Source organism: Chelonoidis abingdonii, chromosome 2, assembly GCF_003597395.2.
Source record: "Chelonoidis abingdonii isolate Lonesome George chromosome 2, CheloAbing_2.0, whole genome shotgun sequence".
In the NCBI taxonomy this organism is placed as follows: domain Eukaryota; kingdom Metazoa; phylum Chordata; order Testudines; family Testudinidae; genus Chelonoidis; species Chelonoidis abingdonii.
The window spans coordinates 210,185,245-210,204,341 of NC_133770.1; the positions used below are offsets into that span (position 1 = coordinate 210,185,245).

The 19,097-nt window shown below is 40.6% G+C and overlaps 1 protein-coding gene across 1 annotated transcript in view; it reads right to left on the bottom strand.

Moving 5' to 3' along the window:
• Positions 1-1,688: 1,688 nt before the first annotated feature.
• RAB12 (RAB12, member RAS oncogene family) overlaps positions 1,689-19,097 on the bottom strand; it is a 37,957-nt gene continuing 20,548 nt past the window's right edge. Inside the window, exons 3-6 of the mRNA XM_032777090.1 lie at positions 8,747-8,885; positions 8,116-8,205; positions 5,272-5,376; positions 1,689-3,789 (exon numbers count right to left, since the gene is read on the bottom strand). Coding sequence (XP_032632981.1) covers positions 3,676-3,789; positions 5,272-5,376; positions 8,116-8,205; positions 8,747-8,885 — 448 coding nt within the window. The 3' untranslated portion in view covers positions 1,689-3,675. The remainder of the gene's footprint in view (positions 3,790-5,271; positions 5,377-8,115; positions 8,206-8,746; positions 8,886-19,097) is intronic.

Consider the following 19,097-nt stretch of genomic DNA (forward strand, 5'->3'; position numbering starts at 1 on the left):
TACCATGACCCTTGTTGCAACAAAGAAATTTCAGGACCGCCTTTCCAGCTTCAGGACTCTCCTCCCATCTATATATAAAGAAATTATGTATTCATAAAGCAGAGGCTGAGTACCACCTACTAGGCAACTAATTTCTAAGTCCATTATAGTAAATGCAATGAAATGTTGCATCTATCTCAGAACATGCTTTTCAGTTATCATAGATGTGAGATTTACAATGCTATTAGAACAGCAGCATTTGATTCAGTCTGAAGATAGAACACGTTGGGCAAAATCCTAGCTCTACTGAAGTTGGTAGCAAAATACCCATTTATTTCAATGGACCCAAGATTTAACCCATTATTGCAAAGAGGTCAAGGGGCCATAATTATTTTGGGGCAGATTCTCTGCCCTGTTCCACTCTTTTGTGGCACTCGTGGGTGGGGTTCTGCTGCCTTTGCACTAGTTGATTCCTCCAGCATGGAGGGATCCCCAGTGGCCACAAGAGCTAGCATAATTGGCTGTCTTGCCTCCCTCCCTGCAGCACATAGTGCAGAAAACATACTGGGGCGGAGAGATGCCTGTGGGGAGCAGAAATGGCTATGTGTTCCTTGAGAAATGAATCAGCTGATGCAAATTAAAGCTGCTCTAACCAGTGAGGGATCTGAGAGAATCAGGGACATGTAACAGATTCCCAGCTTCTCTTCCCCCTCCTCCACTCAGGATACCCAGGTAGTTGTGTAGCAGAGAGGAGCAGTCCTTTCTTAGGACCTCAGCTAGGCTTAGGCAGAACCAGTTAAGCTCCCATCAATTCTGTTCTCCCTTCTGTCCAGTGCAACAGCCAGCCAGCAGAGAATCTACTGAAAAGCTAGAGCAGGGAAGGGACAGCAGCTGCTTAGAGTAGTGGGGTTTTCAACCTTTTTTTCTGGGGACCCAGCTGAAGAAAACTGTTGATGCCCACAACCCAATGGAGCTGGGGATGAGGGGTTTGGGATGTGGGAGGGGCACCAAGTTTGGGGTGGGCTCAGGACTGGGCCCACGGACTTACCTACAGCAGCTCCAAGTCAGCGGTACAGTGGCAGGCTTTCCACCTGTCTTGGCACTGAGGATAGTGGCCAGCAGCAGCTCTTGTCTCTGAGGTGGAGGCACACAAACAGCTTCGCGCGACTCTCACCTGTAGGCACTACATTCTCTCTCCCCTCCCAGTGCAGAGCCGGTGCTGAGAGCAGGGTCAGCACATGGAGCCCCATGGCCCCCCTGCTGGCTGCTTCCTGGGCACAGCACGGTGTCAGAACAGGTAGGCACTAGCCTGCCTTAACTTGGCAGCACCGCCAATGGGACTTTTAATGTCCTGGCTGGCGGTGCTGACCAGAGCGACCCAGTGCCTGACATGCCGCAACCCAGCACTGGGTCGCAACCCAATCTTCGAAAAATACTGGCTTAGAGGGCTCCTGACTCACAGAGCTGTTCCTAAAGCTGCAGAGGAAGTGGTAGGAGGCAGTGTCCTTTCTGTCCTCCCTGTAACAATCAGGTTAATGCAGATTGTTTAAAAATCACAGTCAAAGGCTCAGGAAACATTTTCAATTAATAAATGAGTTATTACAGTTACCTTCAAAGGTCACAGTTGGGACTGCCCTGTATTAAAATGCCTCCATTACATAAAGAAACAATAGCACATAATTACAAGAAAAAAAAATAGTTTATCTAAGTCCGTTTTCTTAATTTTTATTAAATTCAAAAATTGCAGAAAAAATTCACAACAAATTTCTAAATACAGGTAAAAACAAGTCAGCTGAAATAATCGTCAAGTTAAATCTTATTTTTCCATAACTTTCCCTTCCTTACTATTGCCCACAGTACCTTCAGAAATTCTACAAATGCTATAGAAAATGGTGGATTTCATCTGTTAGCATTAGAGTAAACCACAAGTTCACTATGTAAAAATAGCTAACCATTTAGGCACAAGGTGGCAGAAGACATGAGTACAATTTTCAACTAGGCTTCCTTTTGTTGTTAGTTGAAACTGTATGTGCCAAAGATGTGTTCCCTGCATAGTACTGTGTACAGAATGTAATAACTTGTTCAGCAGCCCTACAGCTCTAAGATCCTTTGGGCAAAGAATAAATTACCACCAATTATTTTGAATGCTTTGTTCCTTCCAGAAAACTCATGAGAAACTGGAGAAGTCCGGAGTATACATTATTATGTCTGTGTAAATGTTTACGGTGGAACAATGGCAAAACTGGTAAGATATTTCACCGAGAAAAAAGTAGTGATGAACTATATTTTGCAAAAGACTGGTTTTCATTTGTGTCCCCATGGGTCATAAATAGGTTTGCTACTGCCTCCCAAGATGTCACGAAAAGCAATCACATGCCATGACAGGATACCAATTTGGCTAGATCATCCCAACAGTGCAGTATTCAAAGCAAGCAAGCTATTAATGTGCCTTGTTTTTCCTATCTTGAAAAATAAATGTAAAGGCTAAGAATCAGCTCTTTACAAGGAATTTTTTTTAAAAAATTGTTCTATATCACTGATTTTACCTTTTATTCACCATCAGGTATATTTGCCATTCTAATAACAGGTGCAGCTCCACTGTCATTCATAAATACAAAATTTTATTTGCATTTCATTAGTTTAGAAAGACCACAATGCTTTTCAGTACCACAACATTCAGGACACACCAAGTTATTCGAATATGTAACTACTGATTTACCACGACTAAACTAAACAGTGCATTGTAATAAAAGATATACCAAAGATATAGTTCACAAAGTCATTATCAGACAAAAACCTAACACAGTATATGATTGATGGGAATAATTTCCACCATTAGGGGAAAAAAATGGTTTTCCATAAACCCCTCCCACCCACCTAGATGTTCAGATAAATACATATATATATTCCCTCAACACAGGAAAATGTATTAAATTCCTTTTAAAAAGAATTTGTCTAGGACAGCAGCATTGCTTTTCATACCATCTTTTAGAATTCAAAATACATCTCCACTTTTCTTGCAACTTAGCTTGTTTAAGCAGAAAATTAACTGTGTAAGTTGACACTGCACCCTTAGAATTGCACCAAATGTGATGTCTTAATACACAAAGTAATGGTCTACTATTAAACATAATAAATAAGACAGATTGCTGGAAATTACATGTAGCTTTGCTGTAGATCTAGTCAGCTGAAGATGCTACAGCTACAGCCCACTCCCTAAAAAAAAAAAAAAAAAAAAAAATCATCTGAATATATTAAAGGAAACAATGAAGGTTATGGAAGCTTTGTACATAAAGTTTTCAGTTTTAAAAAAATTCATCTTTAAAATAGTTAGCAAAGCACCATATACTTATCTTCATACAAGAAGAGCTTCTGCTTGCCTGTTTATAATAACAAGGACTACTACAATATTTATGTCAAGAATAAGTATAGATTTAATTTCTCCTCCTCCTAGACTGGGAGTGTGGCAGTTCCCCATAAACTGTACAATATTTATAACACTACATGATGAATGAAAATATACTATTTTGGGGAAGAGGGGCAATATTTAACGGCTGTAACTGAATCTTACACAGGATTGCATATTTACAAATAAGTGTGTAGTTCTGACTTGAAAAACAAAGTGTAACACGGAACTGCCAAATGATTGTAGTGCAGATACTTTCTTCTCTCTCCCACTCTGTATGAAGCAACAAGTCAACAGCAACGGACATGTGGTCTCGGCGGAGGCAGCTCAGGGGGGATTTCTGGCTCTGGTTGCAGGGACAGTATACTGTTAGACAACTCGTTCCTCATAATATCCAGAGGCATCTTTAAAAAAAAATAAAAGTCTATAAATGGATTACCTGCACTGAACTTTTTAGTTTATTTCACTTGAAAAGAAAAGCTGCAGAACTAATGCTCAGCTAAAATATTAACATAAGGACATCAACATCAAAATATTTCAATAATCACTTTCAAAGAGAAAGGAAAAAGTTACAAATCAGTGTTAAAAATACAGTATTGCTCTGTTGACAAACAGAAGCATGGAACAAATTGTATGTTATGAAGGAAATATACTTAATTTGAGAAGTTTCCATGTAGCCAGTTTGTCAATAATAGAGAATGTATTTTAAAGTTTTTAATATTCCAGAAGCTTTATCTATGTAAAGCATGTGCTATTTAATGAATTAAACAATGCTGGGAGATCAAATGAAATGTGCAGAATTCCTAACTTTGCCTCAAATTTAGGTGATCTTGGACAAATCATTCAGTCTTCTCTGTGTCCCGGCTTCCATATCTGTAAAATGGGGATAATACTTGCCTCTCTCTTGGGGTATGGATTAATTTTTCTATAGCTCATTCAGAAGTGCTAAGTAGTATTGTTGACCACCTATAAGGAATTGTGTATGGCAGATTGCATGGATAAGATTCAAGATCACAAATAATCCTGTGGTTTAAAGACGTACACTAATAAGTAATATACATAAAATGAAGTTGTTGCCTTCTAGTGTTAATGTAGTGGTTTAGACTTTAAGAATAGTTTAACACAAATGAGGCTATTTTCACAAAGAAAGACTAAACACTTGCATTGTTTTACAGTGTCTGAAAATACAAAAGGTAACATTTCTATCAGGAGACCATAATTTTTTGAAATATAGCTCACCATGATTTACACTTATACTAATAATACTCACTTACATAACACTGCTCAACTAGGATTGCACAGCCCTTTCCGAAGCTGGATAACAGTTATAGCCATTGTATAGATAGGAAAAGACTCTCCTATATTGAAGCCAGCAGGAAACAGAAGACAGGGGTCTCTATTGTCCGCTCTGATGCTCGAGCCTCTGGACTATGCTGCAGATAGAAGCTCTGGTCTGCAAACATACCAGGGACGATTCTCTCTTGCTAGCTGACATGTAAGTTGCCGACTACTTGTTTTCCCAGCCCTTTGTAGTTCTTATCTCTCATTTCAATTAAAGGATGAACATTTATTTCTGCTTTGTCCTAAGTCAATTCCCCAAATCAGTCTCAATTAACATATAGCAACAAATGGAAGCAGGCAAATGCAGTCAGCTACTGAACTTTGGTCTAAAATGACGTTACTATGAAAAGCACACACAAAAATTTCAACCGCCGTGCAGTGTTTAGCTGCTATTGAAGAGCTGAAGGATAGCAAATGGTCCTCAAGCTACATGCTGGCACCTCCAAACTAAGTCAAAATTTTACTTGCCATTATGTGCTATGAACAAATACTGGTACCACCAGTAGTTAAATATAGTCCCCATCTCCACAGTACATATATATTACCTTTTTCAGGATGTCATCTACAAGTTTCAGAAATATTTCATCCACATTAAAATTATCCTTGGCACTTGCTTCACAGAACCGCATCCCAGTTATCTGCTGTGCAAACTGATGGAAATAAATAAAGTAACTACATGAAGCTGGATTTTTTTAAGAGATTAAAAGAAAAACTACTCTACAAAATATGAGCAAAACTGAATCTAGTGTCACATTAGATCCTTTTGAGTCAACTTCAGTTCTGCAAGATATTTTTTTCTCCTTACACTCTTCAACACAGAATGGGATCAGTGTGTAAAAATTTAAGTTGTCTTTAATACATTCCGTTAGTTTACCATGTCAAGATGAAATCAGGAAATAATGGAAAACCAAATAATGAAATGTCATTAATGAAAAAGATAAATGTTAGCTCAACCATGAAACCAGACATACAAAAATGTGACAGTGTGCTGAATACACAGGTCACAGAGAACATTTCAATTCATATATTTGTTTGTTTTGTTTTATTTCTTTTCATTTGCTTTTAGATGGAGTTGATGCTCTTGAAAATGAGTAACTAGCAGCACTAGAAAATGCCAGGATTAATGCAAGCATATATGCTCCATGGCTTTAGAACAGCTTGCCAGCCAGACTTAACCCTGGGCTATGGTTCCATCTCATTCCATGGAGGATTTCAAAATTGTGAGAATTTGTTCTGAACTGGAATTAAATCAGATTTTGAAATAGCAAAATTATCCTTGAAGTGGAATACCTCCACTCAACTCTAAGTAACTCAAAAGGAAAAATGGAAAGCTCTCAGGGACTCCATGCACCAGAACTTTAATATCTCACCAATTCTTATTCTATGACACATCCATGTAGAAAAATACACACACAAACACATGAGAAAAAGCATTTTCAAAATTGCAGTTAGAAGATGCTCAGTTAAGAGTATCCTTTTTACTTTGTTTTTATATAAGTTGGTAATGAACTACAAAGAGGTTTTCAATCTTAGTGCCTTGAGCCAAGCAGCGCTTATGAGCTGCTGCATTAACACACCAAATTTTCAGACAACGTTTGAGTACATATTTAGCTTCTTCCAAAGGACAAATTACTCACATGTCCCTTTATGCCTTCACATCATGCACTTACATACTTAGCCGCTAAACAATTCCAGAATACCAGAAGAGGAGTTTTTCAAGTAAAACACAAGTCGAAACTATTTTTTTGTTTGTTTGTTTTTTAAATCAAACAGCTATCAGCTAGTATGTATCTGGGTTTCCCTAAGGTTACTGCAGTCTGTTTTAGAAATCTCTCCCCCTCCAGTGCTCTGTCCACAGTATCCTCCAGAAGTCATGCCATGACAATACTTTACATACTATAACAAGAACTCTTCCCGCCCCCCCGCACCCCATTAACAAATATGGAGAACCAATGTCAACAGTGCATTAGCTTTCAGCAGCACCTCTGTGCTCATTTCCAACACATGGATAGCATGACAGGTTACATAATCTTTATTTTATGCACTGTCAAAGCCTCGATTTTGAAAAGCTGTCTTCATATTCCAAAATCTTCCCAGGCTGGTCTGATGTCTCTAGAATTTCAGGAGACATTCAAATGATTCTCTTCCACAGAAAACCAACCTTACACACCCCGAGCATTGTGGGTACATATGATTAGTCTCCTGGATAGTAACCTACTGGAAGAGATGCCAAGGGTTGATTTCATAGTCTGGTTTTCTCACAGCTTGAAGTGATCAGAAGCAATTTGGAAGAGGATGAAATAGCAGATTGAACCTAAGCAGAAGTCCAGCAATGGATAAGTCCCCCTTGGAAAATTATTACAGTGGAAATGAGGTGAATTCACGTATTATACTTTTTACAGAAAATGCTCTTCCTTTCTGGAGTTTAAGATTCCTGAAAAAGTCATGCCAGTGAGGAAGAAATGGATCATGATCACTTTGACTCAATAATAGGTATGTAATGATCCAGACAAGGAGCCAATTCTCGAGTCTAGCCAAGCTGTGCTCAGTACAGAAGTCACTTAAAGCCAATTTTGTGCTTCACTAATCTCGGGACAGTCAGGAGCTACTCTGGTCCCTCATATGTTAGAGAAGTTTAATGGATGCTTTAACCTACACCAACTGTAACAAGCCCTCAGAGGTCATTTGCTGGCCCTGAGCACAAGGTGCCACAGTCTCCCTCCCTCCCCTTCTGTGAGGGAATGGAAAGGGCAGCCCATAGTCAGTTCTACACCAGCTGAGGATATGAGGGGAATCTTCAGCTGATTTCTCCAACACTTCATGCTACTTTGGGGGTCTGAGAATCCAGTCCAAGTTAGTACCTTCTAATTTCTTCTGCTTCTTTAGGGCAAGATGATATTCCTTACATTAAAGAAACATATCTGGGCATGTTCTGTAATACTTGGCATAAGCTTAAAACAGATTTTGGTAGAATAATGTATGCTTAAAACACTATGTCTTCTATAACTCTAAGGGTATGAAGGAGAGTAGTATCATAGATGCAACATCAAAGCATCGTGCCTGCTGTAGGTACTTGTTTATAGCAAAGGCAGTACAACTGTTTTTAATCAAACACTAGGTTAGAAAAAAAGATTTCTCCTCTTTACCTAAGTAATTTCTCCTTCTCTCCCCTCAAAGAGAGAGGTATCTTTCAAGGGGCAATGTGATTCCACTCAATGCTTGCCTGGCTTGGAATTCCAACTATCATTAGATTTATCTCAAACGTGCAAGACATTCAGCACAGCCCAAACCTACAGCTGTACATTCTTCATAATTCCAATATGAGCCCACAACCACCTTCTTTCACCACCACTAATGGATGTTAATGATTTGATTCCATCTGCTCTTACCTTTTCTCCCTGTTGTCGAGTAATCTCTCTGTCAACTTCACAGTCCAACTTATTTCCAACCAGTAGAAGCTCTGCATCTTCTGAGGCATACTGAATATAGAAAAATACCATACTTCTAGTTAACTACATCCACAAATGTAAGGTTTTTACACTGTTGGTAAAAACTAATACTTACGTACCTGCATGAGTTCTGTATCAAAGCTCTACACAAACATTATCTCAAGGATATATATCCTTATTTCTTTCTGCTTCCAAACACATTCCATAATACTGCATGAGAAATACAACTGAGTTTCCCATAGAGGGACTTTTGCGACCTTAGTGCAAAGAAGGTAAACAGAATGCATGGTTTTCCAGTGCACCACTGGGTGCCCAAATCTATGCACATTTCTGACAACACTGATGACAGCAATTTTAGTTCATCGAAGTCAGCAGAAGAATAAGAATAAGCACACAAAAATTAAATGCTTGCTAAAAGAATGAAGTGGAAATCTATAGCAAAAGAATTTACGTTTTTTATCTTCTAAGGGTTTATTACAAAACCGCATTGCAAAAATGTAATTTAATAGTGTCTCTTACATAAAGCAGTACATATATTGTATTGTCTATTTTCGGAAAAGTTGGAGCCTACCTTATCAATCATTTTCATCCATTTTGGTAAATCCTCAAATGTCTCCTTCTTGGTGATATCATATACCAATATGATTCCCTTGGCACTTCTGTAATAAGCTGAGGTAATGCTGTTGAATCTCTCCTGACCTGCTGTGTCCCTAAAGAGTAGCAGCAAACATTGGTGGAAGTATTTTACCAGTTCACAAAGCATAGACTAAGCTAATCTGGATTTTAATAAAAAACACATCATGCATTCTACAGACATATTCCATATTTTAAGTTTCCTTCTATAAATACTAATTTCAGACATCACCAGGTAAGCCGGGTTTTTAACAACTGGATCAGAAGTAGTAAGCAATTCTATATCAGACCTTTTTGTCCCACACTAACTTCACTGAAAACGCAAGGCCACAAATCAGTTTTACATGTCCTTGAGAATGGAGTTGTCCAATGAAAACAGATCAACAGATGGAAAAAAAATTAAAAATAATATTTCCTGGAAGAGTGAAAAAAGAAAAGGATGCATGCTCATCAAGCTAACACTGTTGGACTTTGTACTATAGAAGCAGCAATTCACAGATTAACAAGATTTAAGAGTTTTCATATCAACAACAAAAAATTAAGCCATGTTTTTAAAACCAGTGCAGAAAATAACTGCAGATATTATTGATAAAAGTAAGCCAATAACATGAGGATGTATGGTAGGACTTTCTGAGGCACACATACGGCTGAGTACAGTGTGAGCCTGAAGACCAAGTTCTAAATTCTGAAGTGTCCACTTATTTTGAGTGTGGAGATGGTGCACATTCACAAACAGCGCTGCCGAGTGGTCAGGACGAGGTTGGCAGGTCATCTCCCCATTGAAACACAGTCACATCTTTCAGCACTTCCACCCCAAGGGTTTCCAGTCCTCTCCTTTAGCACGGGGAACTTGGGGACTCGGCTCTTGAACAGTCAACATCTTTTCCAGCTGGCCTCTCACTGTACATGAAAGCTCTTGTTTTAATGTCCTCTTGGGTCCACCCTTCTCATTAGGCTTCAGTCCAGGGCCAAATGGTGGGCAGCTCCACTCGCCACCTTGGGGTACTAAACAGCCCTGCCCCACCCCTTTGGGACCACTTCCTACCCCCAGTCATCTTTAGCTTCACAGAATAAATCATTTCAATCTAGTCTCTGACTTGCACACTCAGTCACCTGACTCTTCTTTGTAGATATGCACAGGTCTGTGTTGTCAGGTCAGGGCAGGGGGCTCCTGGGCAGTACTTTCCCTTCAGAGCAGCTGCCTGCTCCCTTCCACTGCCTGCCTCCGAGCTGCTCCACTCCTCTTTTTAAAGCCCTGCCTCCAGATTGCGCACATGTGTCTGGGCGGGGCTGCCTGGGCCCAAAGCTGGTCCTTAACCCCCTGTTCTCCAGTGTGGCATTTAAATACCTCACCACAGGATGCCCAAGTGGACACACCTATGGCCTGGCTCTCAAAAGTGATGGGGGCTTCAGTTAGGGTGCATTTACCAGCAGCTGTACTTCTTTTAGCAAGTTTATGTCCTTGCGTAGTCAAGACCCAAGGTGTTTTCACCGTAACATGAAAACCTGCTCTGAGCCATTTTCAACCATATCACCAAAAAGCCTGCTTAGAGCAGATTTTTCATGACAAGTTGATAAAAATGCCTGAAGCTTGTTTACCCTAGAACTTTCATTGTTGTTAGTGCTGTTGCTAGAAAGTAGGTTACAAAATGCTCTAATGGATTCAAGGTTTAGGAGTTTCAACAGGGGTCTCCAAAATTAGTGGATATTTTTTAAAGTTTAGTATGAGAGCTGGTCAAAACCAGAAACTCTTCTTGTGAGAAGTTTCACAATTAAAAACATTTATTTGAATTATTTTGTAGAAAGATTTTAGTTTTCCCATGAGAAGTTTCTAACCAATTTGAAATATAGAAATTAATTTATAAAATGTCACTTTATTTAGAAATTTCCCATGGGAAAGCAACGTATGTTTTCCCCTGTAAAAAATTTAAATTTTGATGAAATTGTATTTTTCAAGGAGGGAGAGGGCGACTTCCAGCATGAAAATCTTTAACCAACTCTATTTAGTACTCAGGCATTGTATGACTTCATTATGAGAAGCCTTAGGGAGCAAAACATTTTTAATAACATGGATGGATTTTTTTTTTTGGAGTATTTCAAAAAGTGTCAGGTTCACAAGATCAAACTCACTGTCTCGGAGAAAGTAATTTTTATTTATCCACAGCATATTCACAGGACATACATTTGTAGAGAAAACTGCCTTTCCCCTGCCCAGTCTCAACCAAAACCTCCATGGATCACACCTATGGCTGACAGGTAATTCAGCATTAATGCTCAGTCAAATCAATCCTTGGCCTTTCTTCTGTAACTGCCACAATACCATCAGTTAGCATCTACTTTGTACAGATAGTTTCATGATGCAGATGACTGTTCACTGAAGCCTCAGCTTCAGATAGGCTACACCAAGAATTGTGAAAAAATAAAACTGCTAGATCATTATGACCAGTATTTTGCAGCTGGAGGATGGCACAATCATACAGCGGTGAAGGGAAAAAAATCAGTTCTGTCTTCTACTATTTCTATCTTCTGATTTAAAATAAAAATCCACACCTAAATTTACCCACACTAAACTTTGATACCTGTTTGGTTCCAATGATACATGAGACTACCTCTATGTATTTAATTGGTTGCTTTCTTTTTACTAATGACACTAATTTTAATTACAGCAATGCAAGTGCTCTATATTTTACAGCTGAAATTACATACTGCTATTACTCACCATTACAACAGTTTATTTTCTCCTATTTTAAGTTCACCTATCTTCATACCAGGGTCAAATTTATTTTTTGCAAAGCCCCTGTGACATTTCAATATGGGAAACACTTTCAAATACCAGTCAAGACTGCTGAATCTCCACATATGGAAAACATTGTCTCAATGCTTATGAAGAGACTTCTCCAAATAACTCTCTTGTAGAATTGCATCTGTCATTTCATGTCAATAAACAAGGGAATGGTGACATTGCACTCTGTATGATTTTATGAAAGTACGCTGATGAGTGTGAATATAATGTAACTAAAATATGTTTCATGCAAAAGGTCTCTTGTAAGGTATCATTACAAAGATTATGATCTACTGAGTGTGGTCATCTTATTTGTATAAGTGTATCACTCTTGTATCTGACACTAGAAATATGAAATACAACTCTGAGGGCCTACTGTAATTATGCAAAGTGTGTGTCATTAATGGTGGTTTGGAATCTTGATGGCTCCCATTAACCAGGACAATTGTCTATAGATGGCTCTGTTTTACTTGTAAGTTTTCCTGTATAGGTGTGTGCTGGCAAGGGGATAATAAAGTCTTACAGAGAGATGTGTGATCATGTCACCTGAACTGGAATCCATCTTTAACCTGGTGCTTTTCCATTTAGAAGGAGGGTGGGGGACCCAGAGAGACGCAATTCCTGCCTTGTGTCAAAGCTATATAAGTGGGTGGAACAGAACAAAGGGGGCTGCAGTCATGAGAAATCCCCTAGCTACCACCTGAGCTGGAACAAGGGCTATTCCACGGGAAAGAATTGTGCCCAGACTAGGAAGGTGTCCAATCTGTGAAAGAAACTTATTGAAATATCTCTGAGGGTGAGATTTTTATCTGTATTCAGTTTTATTACTGTATTAGACATAGCCTTGCGTGTTTTATTTTATTTTGCTTGGTAATTCACTTTGTTCTGTCTGTTACTACTTGGAACCACTTAAATCCTACTTTCTGTATTTAATAAAATCACTTTTTACTTATTAATTGAACCAGAGTATGTATTAATAAATGTGGGGTGGGTGTGGCAAACAGCTGTGCATATCTCTCTATCAGTGTTATAGAGGGTGAGCAATTTATGAGTTTACCCTATATAAGCTTTATACAAGGTAAAACGGATATATTTGGGGTTTGGACCCCATTGGGAGATGGGCATCTGAATTAAAGACAGGAACACTTCTTAAGTTGCTTTCAGTTAAGTCTGCAGCTTTGGGGCACGTGGTTCAGACCCTGGGTCTGTGTTGGAGCAGACTGGCATGTCTGGCTCAACAAGACAGCGTGCTGAAGTCCCAAGCTGGCAGGGAAAGCAGGGGCAGAAGTAGTCTTGGCACATCAGCTGGCAGCCCCGAGGGGGTTTCTGTGATCCAGCCTGTCACAGGAATCACTTTAGTTCCATCACATTGAATGCCAGACATGATAGAGGTGGGAGGGCAGGAATGCTATAGAGAAATATTATTGTTACTATATGGTTAGAGCCGGTGGCCGATAGTAACTGTCAACTGATCAGAAAATCTTATCTTTTAAGATATGTTATTTGTGGCAGAACACTATCCTGCTGGACTTGAGTGGTTTTAAAAATACACATTCTGGATTTCTTTAAAATCATACCCTGTAGAACAACTACACTGAATCACTTAACCCAAGTAGTTGCATCTTCTCTTCTAGCTATCTCAAAAGGCATTTGTTCACTTAATTGAACACTGAGTTCCTGCTCTATCAATCCTTCAATTCTATAAATTCAAGAGTTAAATAAAAGGTGATCCAGATCAACCGTATAAATATAAGCTCCTCCTCCTAAAGGAAAAAAAAAAAAAAGCAGCTCCAAAGAGCTACAACGATGGGAAAAGGAAGGAAGGAGGTTATATAGTGTGGAAATATTAAAACCCTAAAGCCCTGAGAAACAGTTATTCTAAAAATTAGCACTCTGATGGAACACAAACACAATTCTGTGCCAACGCCCAGAATCAACAAGGTATTTACACACATCCAACTTTAAACACATAAATAGTTCCCTATGTTTAAAGTTAGCCATGTAAGTAAGTCCCTTGCTGAATAAAGCTTAAAAAAATAAAACTAAAAAGTTCTGTGATTTAATTATTTGTCGAATTTTGGTCCTATTTTCAGTTACTGTAGCATGAATTAGCAAGAATGCAAGTGCCAAAATTTGATGCCAATATTAAACAAAGGAAAAGGAAACTAACCATGTCTATGTCTATTAATTTTGCAGGGAATTACACTTGAAACTATCATTATTTCTCTGTATAGCAAAACTATGCTTAAGTGGAATGTTCATTTGTAACATATCCATAGGTCTCTAAAGCATGCTGCAAAAGAATTCTTTCCTCCTTTTCCTTCAGTGTCCCTCATCCCTGCACAGAAAGTAGTGAACTAATGTACTCACTTGACTGTCTAATAATGTACAGCACTAAAGAGGTTTAATAATTTGAGCACAAAGAAAGAGAAGTTTCACCAAATCAGTAAGTCAGGCATGCTTCTGAAGTATTGGTGGGAACCCATTCACATGCAGGAAAAACATGTACAGTGGAAGAGAAAGACAGTTACACAATTACATTTTGAATAAGTTTACATGCAAATGATGGAGCTATCTAAGTGATATTCAGATTTCAAAAGTGTGCTGGATTTCTGCAGTTCCCTTAATGAAAAAAATCAACTTAAGTTTCCATTAACAGGGCTCTCCCCTTACTACAGTGAGATTGTATAAAAATAGAATTCACGTAACCTCAAGAAGCAATAAGTTTAGAATATCGTCCCCTGCCTCTCAAATTCAGAAGAATTTATTTCAAAATGCTGAGGGATCCCAAATGCCAGGTGAGGAGATTATTTTCTGTATGTTGTAATGTTCTATCAGTAGGGCTCTACCAAATTCACAGCCACGAAAAACGCATCACAGACCGTGAAATCTGGTCTTTTCTGTGCTTTTGCTCTACACTATCGTAGCAGGGCTGTTACCCCGCTTCTGTGATAAAAGGAGTGAGAGCAGCTGAGCGAGGCTGGCTGGCCCTGATAAGAGGGCTGTGAGCAAAGAGCTGAGTGAGAAGGGCCCAGCTTCCTGGGAGAGACAGGGTATCTTCGGCAGTGCTGAGGAAGGGGCAGGCTGAGCTGGGGAGCTCAGGCCTAGCTACCTCCCAGACTGAGGCCTGGCAGGAAGGCCTAAGGGGGTACTGGGGCTGCAAGGAGACAGCTGGGCTAGAAAGGCAACAGGTCCAACCCCCTTGTCAATATGAGTGGCCATTACAGACTGCAGTTTGCCCAGAGAAAGGGGGCTAGATGACGACTGACACCCACTGAGGCAAGGTGGGCATAGGGGGAGGGGGTTTTCCTGGGAGAGGAGACCCAGAGTATGGTGGCACTACTGTGGGGCAGCAACCCCAGGTAAGGGGCACCGGGGTCTGGGAGGGACATGGGGCCAGAGGTGGTGGAGATGAGGAAGCAGGTACTGGTAGGGAGAAATAGGCCAGCAGGAGCTGCTCTGAGACTGGAAAAAGCTAATTTCCGAATGACAAGCAGGAGGCGCCGCAGTGATGAGTAACTGCCATGCTACAACTATACAGGACTTCACAGGGAAACCAGCATTTCTCAAGTTAAGGGTCCTGACCCAAAGAGGAGCTGCAGGAGGGTGGCAAGGTTATTTTAGGGGGGTTGCAGTATTGCCACTCTTACTTTTGCACTACTTTCAGAGCTGAGTGGCGGCTGCTGGCCAGGTGTCCAACTCTGAACGCAGTGCCCTGACAGCAGCAATGCAGAAGTAAGGTGGCAATACCATACGATGCCATCCTTACTTCTGTGCTGCTGCTGCTCTGCCTTCAGAGATGGGCCCCTGACCAGCAGCCACCACTCTCCAACTGCCCAGCTCTGAAGGCAACGCCACCGCCATTAGCAGCGCAGAAGTAAGTACTGCAGTACTGCAACCCACCCCCCCACCAACCCCCCCACAACTCCTTTTTGGGTCAGACCCCTACAATTACAACACCATGAAATTTCAGATTTAAATAGTAAATGTCATGATTTCAGCTATTTTTAAAATCCTATGACCGTGAAATTGACCAAAATTGACCGTGAATTTGGTAGGGCCCTACCTATCAGGGATACGCGGTATACCCAAAAGTTCGGGGTGTACAAATTCTGCAAGTGTGATTAAAAAACCCACAGTCTCTACCATCAAGAAACCTTTTATGATAAGTCAGTTATGTTGTGTTGGAGCAATTCAGTTTTGTTTTGCTGCTCTCATCCATATTATACTCCAATCATAAGAAGTATTAACACATGGTATAATTAGTAAGACATTTATTATTTTAGTCTGAAGACCTATCAAACCATCCATAGGCAGTGGCAATAAGGCAACAGCATGATCAATCTCCACTTCATGAGATTACTGATCTAGTAATACACCTCTACCTCAATATAACGCTGTCCTCGGGAGCCAAAAAATCTTACTGCATTATAAGTGAAACTGTGTTATATCAAACTTGCTTTGATCCACTGGAGTGCGCAGCCCCGCCTCCCTGGAGCACTGCTTTACCACATTATATATCTGAATTCATGTTTATCGGGTCACGTTATATCAGGGTAGAGGTGTATTATGCAATGTAATAAACAATAATAAGAACTGCCAGTCCTCGATTACAGTTTCCTCTTAAAATTCTGAACATAGGTCCAAGGTTCAGGCATTAAAGTTAAATAAAAGTCCAAACAGCCACATATGTATAATCTAAAGTAATAAGTTTGAATGTTGGAGGCAGCATTCAAAAGTTTTTACACTACGAAGAACACCTCTACCCCCATATAACATGGGTTCGCACACAATGCGGTAAAGCTGTGATACGCTGCTCTGAGCAGCATGTTAAGGGTGACAGGCCGGGGCCAAGGGGTTGGATAAGAGGCAGAGGGTCTTGGGGACGGTCAGGGGTTTCCACCCCAGGGTCCAAGAGGGAGGAGCTGTGAGGGGGCATTTTGGGGGGCCCCTCAGTCCCAGAGAGGCCAAGGGGTTTAGCAGGGCGGGGCGGGGGGGGGGGACTGGGAGCAGCCCCCTCTGCTTCCCTTGCCCTGGCCTCAACTGTGTCGCTTTGGGGAGGGGGATTGAGGGGAAGGGATCCCTTTGCACTCACCAGCAGCGGCGGAAGCAGAGCAGCCAGGCCCCAGCCCACTCCACTCCACCACCTCCCAGCCGCAGCGCTCTGCTTCCCGCTGCCAGTGAGCGCGGGGGGCGTTCTTTCCCCAACTTCCCCGCACTCACCGGTGAAGGAAGCTGAGTGCTGCGGCTGGGAGGTGGCGGAGTGGAGCGGACTGAGGCTGGGCTGTTCCGCTTCCCGCCGCTGCCGGTGAGTGCCTGTCAGGAGGCGGGGAGCAGGGGAGTTGGGTAGGAGGTGGGGTCCTGGAGGTGATTAGGGACGGGGGTCTCTGGAAGGGACGGTCAGGGAACAAGAAACGAGAGGGGGGGCAAAGCAAGTTCGATATAACACGGTCTCACCTATAATGTGGTGAGATTTTTTGTCTTCCGAAGACCACGTTATATCGGGATAGAGGTGAACTTTGTCTTGAATTAAGTCTAATATGTTGAACATGCTGAGACATTCTGGGATGTCAAATATTGCTTTTACATCTATGGTACTTTTATACCTAGCACGTATTGCTACCGTAGGTAGCTAAGTAAAATTTTTGGTGTCTTTTTTTCTCCCCCAAAGGAATTCACTTTAAAATGTTGTGTTTTGTCTATATAATGCTATTTCTCCACTTCGAACTCCTCATCCCAAACTAAAGTTGTGAGAATGGGAAAAATGTTTTTCTTTCTTTTCCAATGTGCAACCACAAACAAGTATTGTGATATTATTCCTTAACTATGATTTTGCAAATAAAGAATCCACTCACCATTGTCTTTCTGCTTAATGACATAAAAATGAAGGACATCATGTAAAAGATGTCATACAAGGGAAAATTTAAAAAACATAAAAGCAATGTCCAAATGCTGTTAAGATTCTGACTTTTTTCCCCTCTATATTCATTACTATAACATACACAGTGATTTAGAAGTGTAAATCAGATATTGTTAGAAAACCCCTGAAAGTCTTAATTTGGATTTAATGGCTTAGGTCAGACAACTATTTTTGTTTTAATACAAATGCACTCCATCTATAAGTACGCGCACGCGCACACACATACAGAAGCCAACTAAACTTTTTTTGGAGGGTGGCATGGGATGGCAGTGGAAAGAGGAAGTAATTTAAACCAAAGTAAAAATGGGCTCCATCATGATTTTTTGATAGTGAAAAATAAAAATCTTTAGCTAGAGAAGATTTTTGAAGTGATGTATTGGGTTCATATGAAAACAAAGAAAAAAATTTTTTCCAATGAGCATCTCCTCCTCCTCCCCAAAACCCAGAACAGGCTGATAAGCTTTAATTATGTTAAATCATAGCTTGTTTATTTTCATACCTACCTACCTACGAGCATCTTGAAATATTTTCAGCCCATGATTTCTCTTTAGGGCTCGCCATAAGTTTTCTGATGAAACAGTTTTCTAATAAAAAAAGCTGATTCAACAGAAACAACACTGACCATGTCAATTCAATCAAAAACTTATGGAATCTGATCTGTCAGAAAACTGCTTGGTTTCCTGACAGCTTGCTCGCTCACCTACCTGGATTGCCAGCTGCCTAAGTACCCTGCTCCACCCCTGGCCAGCTCTCAGGCTTTCCTGCTTCTTGGGCTGCCTGGTAACCTGCTTGGCTGGTTCCCAGGCAGCCCACAACTCACCCTCCATTTGGGCATCAGAAAGCTGAAAAATTACATTTCAGTTCTCCTGAAAGGAGTTTTTCTGAAATTCCCTCTCCCTCCTCCCCCACCCCACCAAAAAAAGACCCAAAACACATTTGAGGTTTTTGTTCTGATTTGGAATGAAAAAAAATTTTCATGGGAAGGAATTTCTTATTTTCATCTTCCAGCCAGCTGTACTTCTTTTACTGTTTATTCCACACATTCACCTGCTGAACCCAACACTGAACTTTTTAGCAGGACATTTCAGCTAATATGGTTCAGTCATTTAGAAGAAAAAGGTTAGGGGAAAATGTTTGCCCATGTTAAAAAAAAATCATACAGCTATTTTACTGAGCAAGTCTAGAATCCACTGGAGCAGAAACTTGAAATTTGACTGAGGGGTTGCACTGATGTCAGAGATGTGCCTTTTGCTGACTGGGTGAAAATCTGCCCAAATCTGAAAAATCACAGTTTGCACATGCTCAGTAGATACTCATAGCTAAATTCCCAGAAGATTCCATTTGCGTCTGTGCACTGAGTGGACTACATATAACACCATTTCTATAGACTGAGCATGTCCTAGTTCAGGATTGTATGGATAGAGCAGTATTTTCCCTGCAACTGTTCTTCTCTGTAGCTGAGGGGACAACTATAGTTTCAGGCACCAGAATTGAGACCTTTCCTGCACTCTGTTCATGCCCAGGCAGGAAGGAAGAGAAGGAGGATGCAGTCAGAGTGGGATGCAGGGGGTGAGAAATGAGAGGAAG